The 20,944-nt window shown below is 49.8% G+C and overlaps 1 protein-coding gene across 1 annotated transcript; it reads left to right on the forward strand.

The window, feature by feature from the left end:
* Window positions 1-99: 99 nt before the first annotated feature.
* MMAB (metabolism of cobalamin associated B) lies at window positions 100-13,544 on the forward strand. Its single transcript, XM_063088105.1, has 9 exons — window positions 100-251; window positions 1,384-1,445; window positions 3,212-3,305; window positions 6,271-6,328; window positions 8,633-8,705; window positions 8,949-9,046; window positions 9,343-9,407; window positions 11,149-11,208; window positions 13,174-13,544. The coding sequence occupies exons 1-9, from the start codon at window positions 136-138 to the stop codon at window positions 13,271-13,273; spliced, it is 726 nt and encodes a 241-aa protein (XP_062944175.1). The 5' UTR covers window positions 100-135; the 3' UTR covers window positions 13,274-13,544.
* The last annotated feature ends 7,400 nt before the right edge of the window (window positions 13,545-20,944 follow it).

Below are 20,944 nucleotides of genomic sequence, written 5' to 3' on the forward strand. Positions count from 1 at the left end.
GTCCCGCCCTGGGGAGAGAGCCACGGACCAATGGCAAACGGCGGCTGAGCGGTGGCGCGGCCGACTGTAGGTGGAGTCACCCCTGAATCCGGACGGGAGCCTGGCGGGGTCAGCCCCGGTCAAACGGCCAGGCGCATGGCTGCGTGGGGCCTTGGAGGTCGCCTTGGCTTACGTGGGTGCCTCGGCGCCGGCAGGCTACTGCGTCCCCGTTTCCAGAGCCGCGGCCCTCAGGATGTGGAAGACGGGGACAGGTGAGTGTCTGGCTGGGAGGGTAGCTCGGAAATCTGCTGTGAATGGTGGTGTACGTCACACCGTCGTGAGGTCACCGCAGCAACCGCCGAGTGACGTCTCCTCTCTGTCCTGACGTCATCTTGGCAACGTGGGCAACGTCGAAGCCAGCGACCAGGATTTCTTTGCAGGAGTCTGAACGAAGCCCAGCTATCAGTCAGGGCAGGACATATCCCAAGTGGGCCAGGAGCCGTCAATTCAGGTTTTGACCCATCTCCAAAGCAGTTCATACTCTTAAGACATGAGACACCAATGCGATCTAAAGATGCCTTTCATCATATACCTTGGAACTTGTACCCCAACCCAGATCTCAGAACCTGTAGAGTACCATGAATAAATAATGGGTTAATATATTCATAGACCCAGTTATTTAACATTTGAGTGACCTCGTGATATCATATTTTAACTTTGAAGTATGTATTTAAGTTGTATGTTGCTATTTGAAAATGGCAGTTTTCGAACGCTGTTTTGGCAATTCTTCATTTCTGAGTATATTTGAAACCACACAGAATGGAAGTGGCTTAGGTTTCTTTCCCTCCAAGAGGCCCTGACTTGGTGGAGTACAGGGTAAGAGTTTGGGTAGGGTAGAGGTATTTGGGCACTGGAGTAGGACAGTCTTGGACATGAATCTTAGTCCTACCTCTTCCTTCCTGAGTGACTTAGGAAGGCGAGTCCCACTTTGTGAGCTACAGTTTCCTCAATAGTAAAATGAAGGTAATAGGTTGTGCCTACCTTTGGGACTGTGGGAACGTTCCAGGGATAATTGTGGGAGATAATGGCTGTAATCTACTTAATACAGTGTAGGGTCTATGGTAAGCAATCAGTCCTTTCAGTGAGTATTTATTGAGCATCTACGTTGAGCAGTGCACTATATCAGCTGCTCTGCAGATATGGACATGTGCCACACACAGAGCTTACCCACAAAGCACCTGCAACTAGAAAGGATGGAGGGGAAAGATGTCAACAGGAGATACCACCCAAGCAGTGGGGGATGAGTGCTGTCTCTGAGGTTAAAGCAATAAGCTGGGACCCACTGTAGGAGGTGTCCCTGTGGCTAGGCCCACTCACCGCCTCTTGATGTCTGTTTCTTATTAGGCTACAGCCTTCCTTGAAGACACCCAGGATCCCCAAGATTTACACCAAAACAGGAGACAAAGGTAGGGTGGGGATAAGCGAAAAATACAAAGAACTATGGAAGACACCATTTTAAGGTTTTTTGAAATTCTTTGCAGCCATTAAAAAGTATATGATGGGCTGGCCAGTTAGCTCAGTTGGCTAGATGCAGTGTTATAAGACCAAAATCAAGGGTTCAGATCCTCCTACCAGCCAGCTGCAAAAAAAAAATGTGACAGATCTCAATATACATCACAAAAAATCATGTGAAATGAAAAATGTCCAAGATATATTAAAGTGATAAAAGCAAGTTGCAGAACAGTCCAGATACTCTGAATCCATCTGGATAAAAAGCATGTGTGTATGTGTGTTTTCAAATATGCATAGAATAGTCTGCAGGGTTACATCTTGGACTGTTACCTGTGAGAGAGATTGAGTTATGGGAAAGAAGAATGACCAGAATGGCTTTCATTGCTTACTCTATATACTTTTATTCTATTCCATTATTTTTTATAATGACCATATATTACTTTGATAATTTAAAAAACATCAGAACATGATGTTGCACAGAATAAAGTAAGATGCAGAAGAATATATCAGTATACCATCTGCTGAAGCTTAAAACCATGCAGATCACTAGTATATATTGCTTTTTGGATACATACTTATGTAGTAAAGGTATAAAAACATGCATAAAATGTACTTAATGCCACCAAATTGTACATTTAAAAATGGCTTAAATGGTAAATTTTATGTTATGTATGTGTTACTACAATAAAAAGAAAAAAAAAAAGAAGAAAACATGCATAAGAACAGCAAACATCAGGTGGTGGAGTTGATATCCTTCAGCCAAAGACCTCCAGGGACAATCTCTAGTCAGACACAGCTGGGTCAATTGGCCCATTAGAATGAGGGAAATGTCACAGCATAGGAACTGTGGGTGTCCCAGTGAGAAGGTGATGGAAAGGACTTATAGGATTGGGCTTGTGTTGGCTAGTTTGGGGGAGGATTCAAGGAAGTGAGGCTTGCTTCTGGATTTGATGCCATCAGGAAGCAGGGCTAATTTTGTAACTGGATATCTTAATAATTTTTCTCTAGAAGGTGGCAGGGACAAAGAGATGCTAAAGCTGTAATGGGTAAGGTTGCAGTACTCACTTTAGTCAGGAAAGAAGGATGTCTGGTCATTTTTGTAGTTTGGACAGTGTTCTGTGCTCATATGTGATTACAGAGTGGCCTTGTTTTTGGTTTTCATCCATCGCAGTCATAGAGTGGCCCGTCTGATGGGTTCTGTGCAATTGCTTGTGTTCAACAGAATATCACAGCCTACCTGGGAGTGCAGGTTTTTTCTTTCTCAGAGGCAGGGGAGAAAAGCAGGAACCATGACCAGGCAGAGGTACAGAAGACCATGATTTTGTGTGAAATATAATCACAAGTACAATGTATATATAATGTGCACATATTTGTTTTATTTCTTTAGCAGGATGGTTAGCACATAATTCTTAAGTTTAAAATAAAAGCATATCAGAGAAAAAAAAAAAAGAAAAAAAAGTATATCAGGAAAGGAGAGGATAGCGGTTACCCTTGGGTTGCAGTGACTGGAAGCGGGTACATGGGGGCTTCTAGGGTGCTAGTCATGTTCTGTTTCTTGAGCTGGGTGCTGATGACGGAGGTATATCAATTCATCAACTTGTACACCTATGATTTGAGCACTTTTCTGTGTATATGTTATACTTCAAGTTGAAAGTTTTTAAAAAAACAGCATATCAGTGGAAAAAAATCTTAATTTGGGTGGCTAAACGTTTTTTCACAGGGTTTTCTAGCACCTTCACGGGAGAGAGGCGACCCAAAGATGACCAAGTGTTTGAAGCCTTGGGAACTACAGATGAATTAAGTTCAGCTATTGGGTAAGGGAGATGGGATTGGCCTTGAAGTTGAGTTGGAATTGGGGCTTAGTATATGTACTTAGTGTGAAGTTTTCATGAATGCTGAGCAGACCCAGAGGTTGCCAACCCTTGCTGAACTTGCCTCAGGCTGGAAGTGTAGGTGGTCAGCTCCACAAGGCTGCCAGGCTGCAGACATCTTTCCCTCCTGTACCAGCATCTGCCTTCCCCCTCCATCCTTGGTTCCCTCCCCTTTCAGGTGAGCATGTGTGTGCCACTGAGGTACCTACATTAAGTGAAAGGGTCGAGTTAGTATAACACACAGTACATCAAATGTGATCCCTGTTGTGAATGTTGTTTTTTAAATAAGCCAAAGTTTAGAAGGTTGACTCAAGGAATTAGTCAGGATGGGCCAGGTTGTGCTGTGGTAACAAACAATCCCCAAATCTCCCTGATTACAACTCCAAAGGTGTATTTCCTGCTCTTACTTCAAGCTCATCACAGACTGGCTATGTCTCTGCTCCAGGTAGCTTTTGCTGTAGGACCCAGCTGCCAGGACAGCCTCTGTCTGGGACAAGACCACTCATGTGGCAGAGGGAAACGAGGTCATGGTGAAGCTCACACTAGCTCTTAAGGCTTCCAGGGGAGTGACACCTCCTACGTATTGACATTTCATTGGCCACAGCCACCCCATCAGTGGTGGGGGCGCAACATGGACTCCCCATCAGTGGCCATCAGTATGGTGGGGTAGGGAGCAACAAATATTTGGAACAGTAGTACAGTCCACCATGCTCAGCAGCTATTAACAGTGTGAGCAGCCACCATCTCAAGTGCTGGTTCACAGGATCTGACGTGGCTCTGTAGTTATAGGTGCGTGGGAATCAGACAGACCTGGCTTCACAGTCTGCACCACTGCTGACTGGCTGTGTGACTTCAGGCAAATCTTTGGCCTTTCCGAGCCTCAGTTTACTGTTCTGTCAAATGGTCTCAGTAATGATATCCATCTCACTGTATTCTTGTGAGGACTAAATGAGATAATTCTGTGTTTCACCCCTAGGACAGTGCCCAGTACAAGTAATAAAATAATGTTAGCTATTATCATTATTATTAAAACTTTCCTGGGCCGGCCCGTGGCTCACTCGGGAGAGTGCGGTGCTGATAACACCAAGGCCCCGGGTTCGGATCCCATATATGGATGGCCGGTTCACTCACTGGCTGAGTGTGGTGCTGACAACACCAAGTCAAGGGTTAAGATCCCCTTACCGGTCATCTTTAAAAAAAATAAAAATAAAAATAAAAAAATAAAACTTTCCTGTTCACGGCTACCACTTCTCAGTCGTGGGCCTGATGAGGTGAGATTTTCAGGACAGGTAGTGGGAGGTGGAGATAGTCTTCCAGCAGGTTGCAGAAGGCAGACCGCTTGGTATGTGTGGGAAGTGTGGGGAGAGAAAGACACAGATGAAGTGGGCAAAGGGGAGGGAAGGCGCGTTCCAGTTCAGAATGAGCAAGTCAGAAAGCCATTATCTCTCAGCTGAGGTGGGCAGGAGGTCGGAACACCTCAGTTGTGGGTTCTTCCTTTGTCAGATGTTGACCACGCATCTCCATGTGCCAGGCACTGCTAACCAGAGGTCCTCAGTCCTGCCTTGATGGGGTCGTGATCAGGGGGAGCAGACAGACACTAACCGGGCAGCTACAAGTGGTGGGAGCTGGCAGGGGACAAGCACCGAAGAGGAGCCTGCCCTGGCTGGGCTCATGGGAGCATCCCTCAGGGAGAAGACATTTCTCGACACCTCCTGCATGCCAGGCCTGAGGCGGACTGCCATGATGAAGACAGGCTATGTCCCAGCCTGCTTAGCCCTCCCTTACAGTCCAGAGGGGAAGACAATGCCCAGACAGCCAAGTATATATTTATTTATTCAGTTCTAATTGTAAGATGGGCTAGGAAGATGTACTGGCTATTCTTCATCTGCCCTTTCACATCTGTTTTCCACCTTTTAGCTCTCTGTGCCTGGGAGGCCAACCTTATCATCTGGTGACTGTATTCCCCCACCCCCACCCCGATTCCCTGGTCTTTGACTTTCAGGTGGGTCCAGCCAGTAGGAAGCACCAGCAGGAGATAGGAGAGTGGGTGGAGAGAGGACTGGGAGCATGTGCAACCCCATTCCCCAGCTGTGTGTGGCTCTGGCAGCAGCTGGGCTGTCTACCTAACTCCGTCCCTGCTGCGTGGCTCCTGTCAGTTGCCCCCAGCATCCAGCTCTCCAGGCTCAGTAGCACCTTCCCCTCCCTTACCCCTCCAGGCTCCTGCCCTTGCTAGTCTTTGCCATCCATTGTCAGTTCCTGTAACTCTGTCCACACCTCTGTGAAGAGTCCCTTTGCAAAACTCCCAGAATCCTCTGGTGCACCACTGTCTGTCCCTGCCAGGACCCTGTCTATACAGGAGGGGGGTGCAGAGTTCTGAGTAAACCAGAGTCAGAGTCCTGACCTGCTCCTGTGGCAGTTTGCTTTCCCCACCCCACCCCGCCTTACCAGGGAACTCCGACTCAGCCTTCAAAGTCCCACCTCCAGCGTTGCTTCCTCCAGGGAGACCTCCCTGCCCCCCTAGTCAAGACCAGGCAAGGCTTCTGTTGCCCTTTCTTTCAGAGCACTGAGCTCAGTTTGCAACTTCACATTCAGTAGTATGATACGTTATTCACACCTCCCTCTCCTGCGGGACAGAGCCTATGCCGGCTGTGCTCACGGCTGAGTTGCCTGGAACTGGCCAGAGTAGATGTTCAAAAGGACCTGTCGACTGGGAATAATGAGCATAAGAAACGGCATTTCTAGAAACAAATACCCCCATCCACATGGAAGGTTACGATGTTCTTACTGTCAGCAAGAAAAATAACACCATGGCTGTTATAGCTAAATTAGCTAAATGGCCTCCCTGAGAATCTATTGTCTTACAGCAACATTACAGTAGAGGCAAATTCTTCTTCGTTTTTCCTCATAGGTTTGCTGTGGAATTAATCACAGAAAAGGGCCACACATTTGCTGAAGAGCTTCAGAAAGTGAGTAACATCGTCTCACTCCAAGCTAGGATTTTTCATCCCTGAGGCCTGGTGGCCATAACTGGGTTTTCCGTCCAGCCATCACTTGCTTCCTCTTGGTGTCACCTGGTGCTAGTCACTCTCCCTCTGTGAGTCTCAGCTTCTTCATCTGTAAAATGGGGACAGACGAGATAATCCACAGGTGAATGGTGAGGATTGCACTGAGTGATGGGAACGTAAAGTGCAGTGTTCAACCCATGGTGACTCTGCCCTCCGGGGCACACTGGGTGATGTCTGGAAACATTTTCAGTTGTCACACCTGGGGATGAAGGTGCTACTGGCATCTAGTGGGGAGAGACCAGGGATGCAGCTAAATATCCAACAATGCATAGGACAGCCCCCACCAAAATGGCAGTGGCACTAAGGTTGAGAAACCTTATGTAAAGTGCCCCAGCTCGTGCCACAACACAGAGTGGAGCTTGGGGAGGCCCAGCTGCAGTAAGCCCTCAGCCAGTGGGACTGATGCTTCATCCTGTTACTGTTCTGTTCATTGACAAGGAGGGGGCCTCTGAGCCTCAGAGAGAACTTAAACACAGAGACAGGGATGCCACCCTGGGACACCTTGGGACATGACTGAGGTTTCTATCTACACATGGACCTGAGTCTTTAGAATCTGCTCCCTAGAGGGTTAGCCAGCGGCCTGGACTAGAGCCCAGTTGGGCTCCTGGGAACAGACAGAGGGGAGTGAGTGGGGCTGCCACAGGCTGTGGCTGCAGAAGGATGGCAGGCTTCAGCTGTCAGAACATTCTGTGAATGAGTCAGCTCCTGTGTGATGGAGGATGGGTTTCAACCTCATAATGAGGAACCATGCACATCCTCAGTGGTCATTCCTATATGTTGTGCTCATCTTTGAGCGGGGTTTGCAGAGGGAGAAGGCACCAGTACTTCATGACCCCCTGTCTTTTGGGCCACAGCTTCAATGTCACCTCTTCCAGAGCCCTCCCTGGCCACCCTGCCTCCAGCGGGGTCAGGAGCCTCTCCTGGGTTTCCACACCTTCTAACCGCAGCATCAGAAGGAGTGCTAACCTGCCTGTTCACCTGTCTGCCTCTCTAGCAGGCCTGGGCACCATGACGGCAGGAACTGTCTGGTCTACCTGGGAGCTCAGCTCAGCCCTGAGAGCCACTCGCTTGCCCATGGGTGAGAGCTGGGTAGCGTGTCTGCTGCTGTCCTCAAATCACCCCATCTGACCCTCACAGAAGCCCATTAGGTGGAGCTTAACATCCACATTTTATAGGGAGCAAGCCAAGTCTCTGAAAGGCTGATTTGCCCAGGCCTTGCAGCCAGGAATCAGTGGAGCTGGGATCTGATTCCCAAACTGGTATAGACTCTCTCCAGCCCCTGTGGTAAGCGCTGCAATTGGCCATCCAGGGGGGTGGTATTATTCCTCCCCCTTCCACTGTGAAGACACAGACATCAAGTGGTTGAATAACTTACTCAAGGTCTGTTGGGTGGGCATCCTCTGCTCTCACCCCTGTGGCCTGCTCTTTGCACTCTGTCACAGTGGCCATCTTATCAGAGGTTAGATGTTGCAGACCTCCACCCTCCCTGCAGCCCACCGTCTAGCTTGAGTGGACATTGGCCAGGCCCAAAGTCTGAGGCAGTGTTTGTAGGTTTTGTTAACACAGGAGCACATTGGTCATTAGTCATGTAGGGGCCTGGTCCCTTCAGCAGACCTCTCCAGGCCACCTCTGTTCCCAGCAAACCTGCCCCTGATAGGTAGAGCACAGGCCTCACTCAGCCAGGCTTCCTGCTCCCTGAACATCCACACGCCTCAGCTCACACAGTCTCCCAGTTCCCTGTTCTTACACTTGGGAAAGCACTGTCATGTTTGGTCTCTTGGCCCAACTATTACAGGTTAGAAAACCAAAGCTGTCAGTGTGGAGAAAAGAAGAAAACCTCTTAGGGCCCAGGTATGTGGGAGACACCGATCAGGGCCGAGAAAGTTCCTCTTGCTCATCACCAAGGCACTTGATGCTCACCGTCAGCAAAACTCAGCTGCCCCCATGGGAGCCTTTTCTTCCCTCAGACTCTGCAAGAGCCATGCCAGATCCCCGCTCAACAGGGCTGGTGGCCAATGAGAATGTTGTGCTGAAGATTCAGGAAGTTTGTCCTTAAATGTTGGAAAATTAAAGGTCAGACAGTCTCTAGCAAGCCAGCCCTTGCACACTTTGCAGGCATGTTAGGTGGCACCTCTGCATGTGGAACTACATTATCTCTGTCAGGCTGCCACAGATCTTCATTCATGCCTTCTGTTGCTTCCCCAGATCCAGTGCACATTGCAGGATGTTGGCTCTGCCCTGGCGACACCACGCTCCTCGGCCAGGGAGGCTCACTTAAGTAATTCTCTGCACCTGCTGTGGGAGTTCACAGGGCCCTGGGGTTGGGAATGTTACCACCTGGTAGCCCAGTCCCCCAGGGACCCGCAAGTGGGCTAGTTGCCTAGCTTGTAGCTCCTGGGAGGGAAGGTACCTTCTGAGCTGGGGAGGCAGGACACACAGGCAGAAGGGACATGGGGCGGTTTCCTCGATGCTCTGGTGGGCAGTGGCTCACAGCAGTTCCTCCTGCCCCTTGATTCCTCAGAACACACCGCATTTGAGGCAGGGCGCATCCTGGAGCTGGAGCAGTGGATCGACAAGTACTCCAGCCAGCTGCCCCCTCTCACGGCCTTCATTCTGCCTGTAGGTAGTGGGCGGCCTCACCTGGGGCTGGCTGTGGGCCAGGCTGTGGGTCAGAAATACATGGGCTTTGAATAAGTCCCTCTCTTTGGCTTTCAACAGTGACAGAAGCTGTCCTGCAGTCCCCCCAAATCCTTCCAGGTCCTTTCCAGCCCCTCCCCAGCCCTGCCCCCTCTGGAGGGAGGTGCCAGTAACACTGTCCAATGTGGGCAGGGCCTGGACATTGGAGGAGCTCCCTGTCCACAGCGGGCACACCTCTCTGGCTCCTGCCCCTGCCCATACCTGCTTTCTCCTTGCAGTCGGGAGGCAAGAGCAGCTCCGCACTGCACTTCTGCAGGGCCGTGTGCCGCCGCGCCGAGAGATGGTAAGGGGCCTGCGGGCAGGGCGGCTGTGGTGGGGCCGGCCCCGTGCCATGTGGCACTCATGGATAGACCTTCACTGTGCCAGGCGGGTACCGGACAGAACAAGTCTCTGTCCTCAGAGCCCTACATTGTGGAAGAGAGACAGCAACACATGACTAAAACAAACTGATGATGTAATTACATGCGGCTCGTAGGCCCAGAGGGTTCTGCCTTTATCCTGAGGGCAACAGGAAGCTGTTGATGGGCTGTAGACTAAGGGGTGACATGAAAGGACTTCACTGGCTGCTCAGTGGAGAAGGGTCCAGAGGGGTCCGTGTGGTCTTGGGAGGCCCAGATGGAAGCTGTCAACAAGTGAGCCACCTGCTGACCCAACCCCTCCCCCAAAAGCTACTGACAGGCTTTTCAAGGAAAATTTGGAAGAGTAATTGCAAAATTTCCTTTTATACCACTCATAGACACAGGCTGCCACCCAGCCTTACAGAGAGAGAACAAAGCCCTACTTTGACTTAACAGACGGACTGTGCCAGGCACTTTATGTCCATAATTTCATTTATTCCTCATGAGAACCCTGGGAGAGAGGTGGTAGCAGCCCCCACTTTACAGGAGTCAGGACACTGGGGCTCAGAGAGGTAAAATCATGGCCAAGGTCACCCGAGTGGTCCATGGCAGAGTCCAGATTCAAGGCCAGGTCTGTCTGTTCAAACTGAGCTCTTTCCACAGCCCCACATCACAGAGATTTTGTCCTTCATGAAAGGCTCTTGAGCCCAGATAGTTCCTAAGGGATCCTGGGGAACAGAAAGAGCTTTGGCTTCAAAAGAAAAAAAAGTCATTTGTACAAAGCCATCCACATCAGCAGTGCTTCTAATAGCAAAAAATTGGAAATGACCCAAAGGCCCAACAAACGGAATGGCCGAGCAGACAGTGAGTCCTCAGTACACCAGACACTAACATAGCTATCGCAATGACAACCATGCAGACTGTCGGTGAGGTGGGGACAGGTGTGTGGACACCTCTGGGTGGAGAAGCTCCTCGCTGACTGTGAGGTGCCCACAGAGGCCACCTGGAGCTACAGGCCAGCCTGGACACACACTCTGGCTGGGCCACTAACCAGTCATGTGGCTCTGTACAGGGACAAGAAGCTGAGGCTGGGGTTTGGGGGAGTGCCTCCCAGCAAGGGCTATGCAGCAGAGGCGATGTGCATGAAGGGCCCAGCAGGGACCGGTCACATCGCTGGTGTTCATCACGTGACTGTCTCTTGTCTATAATGTCTGCATACAGACTGGCACTGACGCCAGGGAGTTCAGAGTTGTGTGGAGCTGGGAGCCTGGTTTGCCTGGGTCTTTTTCTTCCCTGTGAAGTTGCTCTATGTCATAACTTGGAAGGGGCTTAGAGTGGTAGCCCCTTGGGAATTAAGGGTCAGTACTCCCTTCCTTTGAAGGCTGAAGGCTGACCACCCTACCTAGGGAGGATGGCAGGCTGGACGGTGGTAGAGCCTGCCCCCTCAGCTTCCTGCCATCCTCTGTCCCTTCCTGCCGGGCCCTCATGTGATGCACTCAAGGAAAGGCGGTTGGGTGACCTGTAGAAACCCACTGGTGTTGGATTTTCCTTCTCTAATGCCGCTGTTGTGTGCAGGTTCAGGTCAGGTGGTGGTGGGTTGGAAAGGCAGGTCAGATGCAGGCCCTGGGTCCCACGGTGTGTGGAGTCCTATAATGTAGCATGATGGTGTGTTTCCTCCCTTTCCAGTGTGGTGCCTCTTGTCCAGAGTGGAGAGACCGACGCAAACGTGGCCAAGTTCTTAAACAGGTACTTCTCTGGAATTTGGAGAGTCTCTCTCCTCTGAAAAACGAAGCACACTTATGGGGAATGTCAGCAACACAGTGGGCCTGAGGAGCTGTGCCGGGCAGTGTTCTTTCTCTCAGCCTTTGTGCATGTCTGCTGGGTGCCAGGCACTACGTGAGAGGAACTGTGAATGAGGCAGACACTGTGCCTGTCCCTGGTGAGGTTAAGATCTTGTTGGGAGAGCCTGCTGTAAAAACCAGCAAAGAAGATCCTGAGTATAAAGGGACAGTACAGTAGCCAGTGGTGCTCTCAGAGGCTGGGTGCTCAGAGAAGGCCTCAGAGGGTGTCTTGATGGTTACTGCCCAGGGAGCCCAAAGATCAGTCACCCTCCCAAGTCCCCAGGACAGTGTGAACCGAGGGAAGATAGCCAGGCTGAGCTAAGCTCAGGGTCCCCAGAGCAGGGCCAGGTGAGCTGGGCTGGGCTAGGGAGGACCCTGACTCTGCCCTGAGGTTGGCCTCCGTGGCAGGAGCCACACTGGGCCCAAAGCCTGGTCTGCTGGTTTCCGCTCCCGCCCTGGCTCGTGCAGTGCTAGGGTGAGCAAGGAACCCAGTGGAGCCCAGGGGCAGGCAGAGAGCTGGGGAGAGGAGGAGGGGGTGGGGGCTGCACCCCTGGAATCTGTCCTGGGTGCCCAGAAAGTGACCTCACAGCCAGATCTGGCCCCTGACTGTGGATGCTCTTCTGCTGGGACACAGCCTGGGCTTTGTGGGTTCTGACCAGCTTCTTTCCTCCTGGGAGGGGAGTCTCCCAGCCAGCGAGTGAGGAACGACTCCATTTTCTCTTTGCAGCAGCAGCCACTGGGGAGCCTTCACGGTCCCGTAGTGTTGTGTTGGCCAGGTTGGCTCATCCCTCAGCAAGGCCTCACAGAGCCAACAGGAACCAAGCATGTCACTTCCCTCCAGGAGCACGTGGTCCAGGGTGGGGGCACTTACGCAGAGCAGAATCTCTTTCACTGTCCCCGAGAAGGCCAGCAGTGGTGCCACCAGGAGTTAGGACGCATGGGTCAGGAGGTCCCAGGAGGACGTGCCATGGAGCTGGCCTCCGAGGGTAGGACTGGGCAGAGAGAGGTGGAGGAGGGTGGTGGCCGGGTGGAAGAGCTTGGAGGACCTCCCTGTGAGCATCTTAAGGGCAGGCACGGCACCTTCTCTCATGTTTCTCTCCACCACCCCCCACAGAAGGCGTCGGGCATAGCGCCCCATCACTGTTGGCTCAGAGGATGGAGAGGGAGGGACTAGTTCCAGTCACTAGAACACTCCAGGCCAGTGCTTCTCAACCAGGACATTGGGCAATGTCTGGAGATGTTTTTCGTGGTTACAAGTCGGGGTGGAGTGTGCTACTGGCATCTCGTGGGTAGAGGCCAGGGGTGTTGCTCAGTGTCCTACAGGGCAAAGGACAACCCCAGCCACAAAGAATTACCCAGAATGTCAGTAGTGCTGAGTTTGAGAACCCTGCCTAGGGCCCCTCTTCTCAAAGTGTGGTCCTCAGCCCAGCAGTATCAGCATCACCGGGGCAGTCAGACCTGCAGAATCCTGGGTCTGGCCCAGCCCTCCCAAGTCAGAATCTTCACGTCACCAAGACCCCAGGTGATGCCTGTGCATGCTCCGGTTTGGGTAACGCTGGTCCTGGTCACTCAAAGATGCAGAAACCAGCCCAGACGGTGGTCCAAAGTTGCCTGCCCTGTGGGTAGGGTGGAGGCAATGGCCTTGTCCTGCAGGCACAGCCCAGCCCTGGAACCGGAGCTGGATCCTTGGCTGTCATGGAAGCTGGCCTCAAGTGCCATCCATCAGGGCCAAGTTGGCTGAGCACCTGCCATCCCCACGTGATGCTCCTGGGGGCACATAATTTATATTTCCTCCTTGGAGGCTAAAGTGGGAAGTGAGCATTGATCTCTCATTTCAAATCATTCCCTTTGCTTCTCTCTGCCCCTCCAGACTTAGCGACTATCTCTTCACATTAGCCAGATACACAGCCATGAAGGAGGGGAATCAAGAAAAAATATACAAGAAAAATGACCCATCAGACCGAGCCTAAGCCACTTTGAAATAACAGAAAGGGGGAGCTTTGTAGACCCCTCCATGGTGACAGCGGTGAAGAGAGTTTACCTTTCTGGTGTCCTGGCTGCAGAAGATGTCATGCAGAGGGGCTGGAAGTGGGTTTTTTGTCCAGACTCAGCTTTGTTTCATATCCTCTGCCAACTCCCTCAAGGGACTGTGGCCCTTTGAGAATTCTGTCCTTGTTGCCCCAGGTTGCTGCGAGGAGAAGGAGCTGTGTGGAAAAAAGAATAAAAGTGGGAATGGCTTGAGCCGTGTGGTTGGTGTGAGTGTGCGTGTGTGCGTGTGTGTGTGTGTAGGAGTGGGAGCCCTCCTCTGCCAGCTCAGCTTGTTCAAGGATTTGGAATGGTACCAGAGACCCTTGGAAGTGTAATTGTGATTTACCTGTGCCAAAGGGGCTTTAAATGTCTCATTTATAAAGGGGAAGGCAGACAGGATTTGGAGGTTTCGTCGCCTCTGAGCCACCCACCACCACCACAGTGAGGGGAAGAACAGCTGCAGATTGATGGGCGAGGCGTCAGAAACACTCGACCTGCAGTGCACGTGGCGGGGCTGCAGCTTGAGGAACCCTCTCTAGAAGGGCTGCCTCCATCAGGGCTGGAGACCCTGGTGAGAACAATGCCACCACGTAAAGGCAGCTATTTCCTGCCCAGTTGGACCAAGTCGAGGGTCCAAGGCAGAATGTATTCAGCTTCAGTTTCCGGCGAAGCTGACACCGATGAGACTTATTTCTCTGCTGTTGCACTTGGCTGGTTTATGCCTCTGAGGTCCATGGCACGGCTGTATTTTATTTAAGTTGTCCCCACCGCTCCCTCCTGCTATGAAATGACACTGGCAGTGCCAGCTGTGTCCTTAGGAAGGGGGATATTCATGAAGGGCAAAGAGGCAGCCCCGAGAAGCTAACGATTCCACGCTGCTAATTGCAGGAAATGACTTTGGAAGGGCAGGCTCTTGCTGATCGTCAGGGCTGAGATGCCTGGCGAACTCAATTCAGCATCATTTATTTACCAAGTACCTTCTAGCATGGGGCACCACACTAGGCTCCGAAAGGCTGGTCACTGCTGTCCTCCTTGCCAGCACATCAGCAGACAGTAAATTCTCAGTGACGGGCATGGTTTGTCTTCATTCTCACAGCCTCACCTGCTAATTTTGCAGCAGGGGCAGGTATGTTCGTGTCTGCTGGGTCCTTTCATTGCTGGTTGGCTGTGGTGGTCCTCAAGCCTCAGGCAGAGAAGGTGAAATGCAGATCACTGGGAGTGAGTGAATATGTCCCCACCTCCGTAGTCAGCACCAGGAGTGGTCCACAATAGGTGCTCAGTGTTTGCAGACAGAACTGAAAATACGAAAAGCACGAGTGGTCAGAATATGACGGTGTTAACTGCCAGGTACTCACTCCAGGCGCGGCCAGGGAGGCGGGTGTTCCAAGAGTTTGCAGCAAATCATTCAACGTGCTTAGTTCTCCCTGCACCTTGAAATCTTCCTGGAAAGAGCAGGATGTATATAATAAAACAGCAGCCCACACTCCTAGCCATGGTAAAGCATAGACTACAAAGGATGAGAGAAACTGAGTAAATACGTCATCCTAAAGTGATGATGTTTGAACCAAGGCAGTTTGCTTGTTGTCAAATCCTCCATCAGGAGCGGCTGTTAACATGCTGGTTCCCAGGCCCCCACTTCTTGTCTGTCTCCACTTTCACCAGCAAACATTTCCCTGAGAAACCACCCAGGAGCATGGCAGACTCACCATCTCAGCAGGTGTTCCTCTCTTGTGCCACTAACTTGGGAAAAACAGAAAACTTGCTTTGGGGGCCTGGAGGATGTGTTGTTTGAAACACTGGGTCTTCTGTAGTGAATATGAGGCCATATTAGAGCCCAAGGCAAAAGGAAGATATGTACTGTACATATGCTGATCAAAATATCTTCCCATCTTACAGCCAAGTGAGGAAAGTTAATAAAAGCTCTACAATCAAAAATCATGACTATTTATAAAGCCCTGTGTTGCCCAATCGGCACGGTGTTGTCAGCCCTGATAAATGGTCATTTCCATTGCACAGTAACGCAGCGTTCAAAAGAAACAGCAGCCTGTTTTTATTTAAAATTGTGATGCCTTGTTTATTACAGATTTTTTTTTTCATAATTTTTGAAAATATTGCATGAAAATATTCTCTTCATTACTGTGGTTTTTGGCACCCAAGAAAGTGCCTCCCTACATTTTGCATCCAAGAAAGTGCCTCCCTGCCTTGCCCTTGTCTGGATGGGGCTCCCTGGGACACAGAGGTTAATATCATTACCAGACATGAGCCGGTGGCTGGCTCTCCCATCTGAGAGAACCCCACAATAACACTGCCTCCAGCCAGCACTGGGGAAGGGCTTGCTATGTGCCAGGCCCTGAGCCAAGTGCTCCACAGACATCAGCTTATTTGAACCTCAGGCAGCCCCGGAGGGAGGCCTCTACACGCCCCACTTCACAAGTGAGGAAACTGAGGCTTAGCAAAGGGAACTGACTTGTCCTGGTGAGTCGGTGCTAAGATGGGAGCCCGGGATGTGGCCTTGTGACTCCTTGCCCAGTGCTCTTCACCTCCCACCCCACTGTTACTTGACAGTCGTTTTAATCACGACCTGGGCTGCAGCGAACAATGCCAGGCACTAATAGATCCTGCTGTCTCATCTCTCAACCTAGTTTCCCTTAACTGATATTTCATGGCTATTGTTAATGTGCATTTTTCACTGAGTAATTTCCACAGCCTGAACTTGTAACACATCCCAATGACAAACGTTCCCAGTTCCGAATCTCCCATCAGCTGCAATGTCACCCTCGCCTCCTCCCCGACACCTTCCGACAGCCCATCCAGTTTTATGTTCGCTCTGTCCCAGTGATCACTACTGAACCTTTAAGAATCCAGACGCATTTCAACTTTAATTGAATAAAATTCTTTGTATAATAAATTCTGCGTGAATGCTACATAAATCAGTGCCTGGAAAGATTTGTGGCTCATCCCTCCCCTCAGATGGGCTGAGGAATCTTGCTGGCAGTACTGGAGCCAAGCTGGTGCTGTCTTGATTATTGAGAGGAATAAATTCACCTTTACTGTCCAGCTGGGGGTGCACTTTTAATTTGCTTTGCCCTATTGCTTTTTGTCTCTGAAAGTCCTCATCGAAGACAGTACATAAGGCCAAGCAGAGGCAAGGGATGGGCAAGTTGGGGAGACCTAGGAAATTTGGGGGTGTCCCTTGTGTTCTCCCACTCCACAGAATCAGAAACTTATAAAGCTGTGGTTTGTCAGCTTTGGAACCCTGATGAAAGCTATGTACACACTCTCTAAATAGATGCACACACATGTGTTCACAAGTTTGCATACAACCTTAGGAAGTCGATGGAACCCCTAGGTAAGAATTCCTGATCTAAGACAACCTGGGCAACACCCTCTTCAGGAGCTAAGTCCACCTGTTCCAGCAGCTTCTTTGGGGGGTTCATGTAGCCCCAGCCTTGACATGTGAGAAGGAACACAGGCTGGCTAGAAGAGACTGCTGGATGACCTGTCATGCTTGCAAGACTTCCTGGGGCAGTGAGTGACAAACACATGGCTTGAGCATTGTCCTTGGTCAGACTCAGGTTCAAGACCAGCTCTGTTGCTTCCTAGCTTCATGACTCTGGGCAAGTCTTTCCCTCTTTCTCAGACTTGCTTCTTCATCTGTAAAATGCAAACAATAATATCTACTCCATAGGGTCATTGTGACAGCTTAATGAGGTAATATTTAAGAGAGTAATATTGCTCCCTGAAAATTGTTAGCTACTATTATTATAGTTGTTTATTATTATTATTATTTGAATTCGTATTCCAACTTTGCCACTTCCTAGCTGAGTCACCTTGAGCAAATTGTTGAGACATGTGAGCCTCAATCTTCATCTTTTATAACTGAGAAGAGTAATACCAACTTCCAAGGGCTCAGGAATAAGTCTTCGGGTTTGGCACATGGTAGTAGCTTAAAAAAAAAAAAGTAGCTATTGTCATCGAATCATGTTTTACCCTTTTCAAAGCACTTCCTAATGGCTCAGGCCCAGGTGCAGCACAGGACCCCTTAGCAGCGCCTCTGGTTAGTTACACTCACTGCATGTGAGTGAGACAAGTGGTCTCCAGAGGGGGCTGGTCACAAACAGACCTGGGGGACTGTGCTGAATGAAAGGGAGAGTGACTCAGTCATGGAAAACGAGAGCTGAATGCGGTCACAGAGATCATTGCCCCACTTTATGGATGAGGAAACTGAGGCCCGAAGAGGAGAACAAGTGAATATTAATAATGACCACAAATTGAGCACTGATTCTGTCCTGGCATCTTGCTAAGAAACTCACATGCAATAGTTCATTTAATTCTCTCAACAGCTTGTGAAGGCAGGACTGTTAATATTATTACACCCCCAACTTACAGAGGAGGAAACTAAGGCCCAGAGAGGAGAAATGAATTTCTCAAGGTCACACAGCTCTAGGAGGTGCAGCTAGGCTTAATATCAGGGCCCTATGCTTCCAAACCCCACAACTAGCATTTACTCAACACCTCGCTACATGCTTGTACCACAATGCCAGGTTTTTTATGTATCTTTTATTTCTCAGAACCCTATGGGGTATATACAGTTACCCTCCCCTTTCACAGGTGAGAAAACAGACTCAAAGGGGTGAAGTCACTTGCTCAAAGCCACACAGTCTCCACTGGGGTGGTGATGATGGTTATAATGATATCATCATAAACAGCACACATTTATGGAGCTGTTCATACATGAGGTTTTTAAACCTTCTCACCATAGCTGAACTTGAGAGGGCACCTGCTGTGTGCACTTGGCATATACTCTCCATAATAGCCCCATCAGATGCAGAAACTGAGGCACAGGGAGGCTGCACCTTGGTTGCTGTCCCATAGCAAGAGGCGAAACTTCGATTTGAACTTCAATTTGTCTATCTCCAGCATGTTCTTACCTCTGCACGGTGACTCACACTACCTGAGGTCTTCCTGTGGGCAGCAGCAGAGCCAGGACAAGGGCCTTCGTCTTCAGGTTCCTATGGGGTGGCCATCTTGGGACAGTTGGTGAAGAGGGTGTGACTGACAATTAAGTTGGGCAGGGGAAGAGAAGAGAGTACCATAAACATGGGAGCAACCTGGTTGCCCCAGGTACAAGTAGCCTTTCCAAGGAAGAGTGAAAAGCAGGTGCCAGTTTGGGGTGGCACAGGGACAAAGGCACCTTGGAAAACTGATTGAAGAAATGGCACAATGGTGTCCAGCTGACTCAGGACCTGGGGGTTGCAAGGTGACCTCTCCCCCACCAGCCCCACAGGAATGACTCCCAGCAGATGTTCCCAAGGCACAGGTTCTTCAGCCCTCGCCACTGGCCGTCTGCAGTGCCCACATCCCTCCCCAGCCAAGCAGGTGCCTTTATTTATGATCACCTTGGAAGGGTCGAGCAGACATATGTTGCTAAGGGTCGTTTATTCTTGTTTATAAAATTTATGGCTTCACCTCGATTACACACTGTCAAAACGGGAAGGATTGGCCCCAAAGTCTCTTACCGCATGACTGCCTCAGACGTGCGTACATCTGTTAACTCCGTAGGAGCTGTAGAGGGAAATAAGGTTCACTATAACTCAAAAGCTTGCTGTCCCACCATGAGGTGTGAGCAGCGGGCCTTGAGAAAAGACATCCAGACGTGCACGTGGACAGGGAGGAGGTTGGGATCCGCGAGTGGCCGTGCCAGGTGGCCTTGGACCCTGCGCCGGCCCTGCCGTGAACTCTCTCAAGGTACTTTGAGTTGGGAGGTGGGAGAGAAGGAACTTTATTCCTATGGCTCTCAGGTGTTCAGCTGCAGGAGCCCAGCAGCTGGAGAGAGTTCTGAGCCTGTGGCTCTCCACCTGCCGACTTCAACGGGGAGAGAGAAACGTGGACTCTCCACTGTTGGGGGGAATGGAGATCGGTATGAACGTTCAGGAGGGCAATTTGGCAATGCATGTGAAAGTCCTAGAAATGTGTGTACTTTACGGTCCTGCAATTTTGTGTCTGAGAGTTTAGCTGAAGGAAATGGATACATCGGTGGAGCTGTAAGGGTTTTTTTCAGTCCAGTGTTGCTCATTAAAGTGAAAAATTGGAAACCAATGTCCAACAATAGGGAGCTAGATAATTAAACAAGTAAAGTATTTAACAATAAGGGACTTGGGCCGGCCCGTGGCTCACTCGGGAGAGTGCGGTGCTGATAACACCAAGGCCCCGGGTTCGGATCCCATATACGGATGGCCGGTTCGCTCACTGGCTGAGCGTGGTGCTGACAACACCAAGTCAAGGGTTAAGATCCCCTTACCGGTCATCTTTTAAAAAAAAAAAAAAAAAAAAAAAAAAAAAAACAATAAGGGACTGTAAGAAACATCATGCAGCCAATGAAAATGATGGTGCTTATGTATTTACTGCTATGGATAAGTGTTCGCTGTCTATTATTGTGTGAAAAAAAATACCCAGATTACAAAATATTATGTATAGAATGATCCAAACCCTGTAAAAGAAATACACATAGGTGTATAGATACCATAGAAAAAATGCAAGGATCTATTCTATGTTAATACTACTTATCTCTAAGTGGTAGGATTATGGGTGGTTTTAACGTTCATTTTTGTTTTTTTGGATTTTCTAATTTTTCTACAGTGAAATTGGGTTGGATTTGACAAAGGCTTATGTAGTGAGTTGAATTATGTCCCCCCAAAACTCACTGAAGCTTGAATTGTGTCCCCCAAGTTTTATGTATTAGAAACTTAGCCCCCACTGTGACTGTTAAGAGGGTGGGACATCCTATTATGGTAATTGAAAGGTGGAGCCTTGAAGAGGTGATTGGATTGTAGAACCAGGCAGTAGTGAATGAATTAAAAATGGTGGTCAGGGGCATGGTTCTGAGGGCTTTAAAAGAAAAGAGAGTCTCTCTCTCTCTCTCTGCTCTCTCTGCTTTTACCATCTTGCAATGCGAGATCCCTGGGTCACTGTTGCCACCACCAAATGGACTTTGGACTTCCCAGCCTCAGAAACTGTAAACAATAAATTTTGTTTTCTTTATAAATCACCCAGTTCCAAGTATTTTGTTATAATCAATGGAAACGGACTAATAGAGCTTACTTGTGTAATGGACATGAGAGGGCACCTGCTGTGTGCACTTGTGAGGAAAAAGAAACGAACTGGTTTCTCTGTCTGTAACAAATCATCCACCTCCCTTAGGATGGTTGAAGACAAGAGAGAAGCCTCTTGGAGGCTGATACCCCCCTACATTCCCCACTCCCCCACCATGGGGGGGTTGCCCTCCAGTAGCCAAAGCCATTGGGCCCCTCCAACGTCTAAAAGCCTGGAGAATATGCACTGTGTTCACTCTGTCAGAGACAGCTGGCTGTCTGGGGTCCAGCCTGAATACAGACACTTGGCTTTCATTCTTGGGCAACAGAAAAGGGAAGAAAAATTATCCTGGCCCCACCAAGGTGCCCCCGGGATAATCCTACCAGCTTTTCACCAAACTGTTGAGGATGTTGGCATCTCTTCTGCTGGTGGCTGCATCTTTATCTTGTACAGAGTTTGAGAGCAGACAAAGAGCTTTCATATTTTTGTTATCTCATATAGATTTTCATCCTGGATTATCT

Source organism: Cynocephalus volans, chromosome 2 (genome assembly GCF_027409185.1).
Source record: "Cynocephalus volans isolate mCynVol1 chromosome 2, mCynVol1.pri, whole genome shotgun sequence".
NCBI classification, from domain to species: Eukaryota; Metazoa; Chordata; class Mammalia; order Dermoptera; family Cynocephalidae; genus Cynocephalus; species Cynocephalus volans.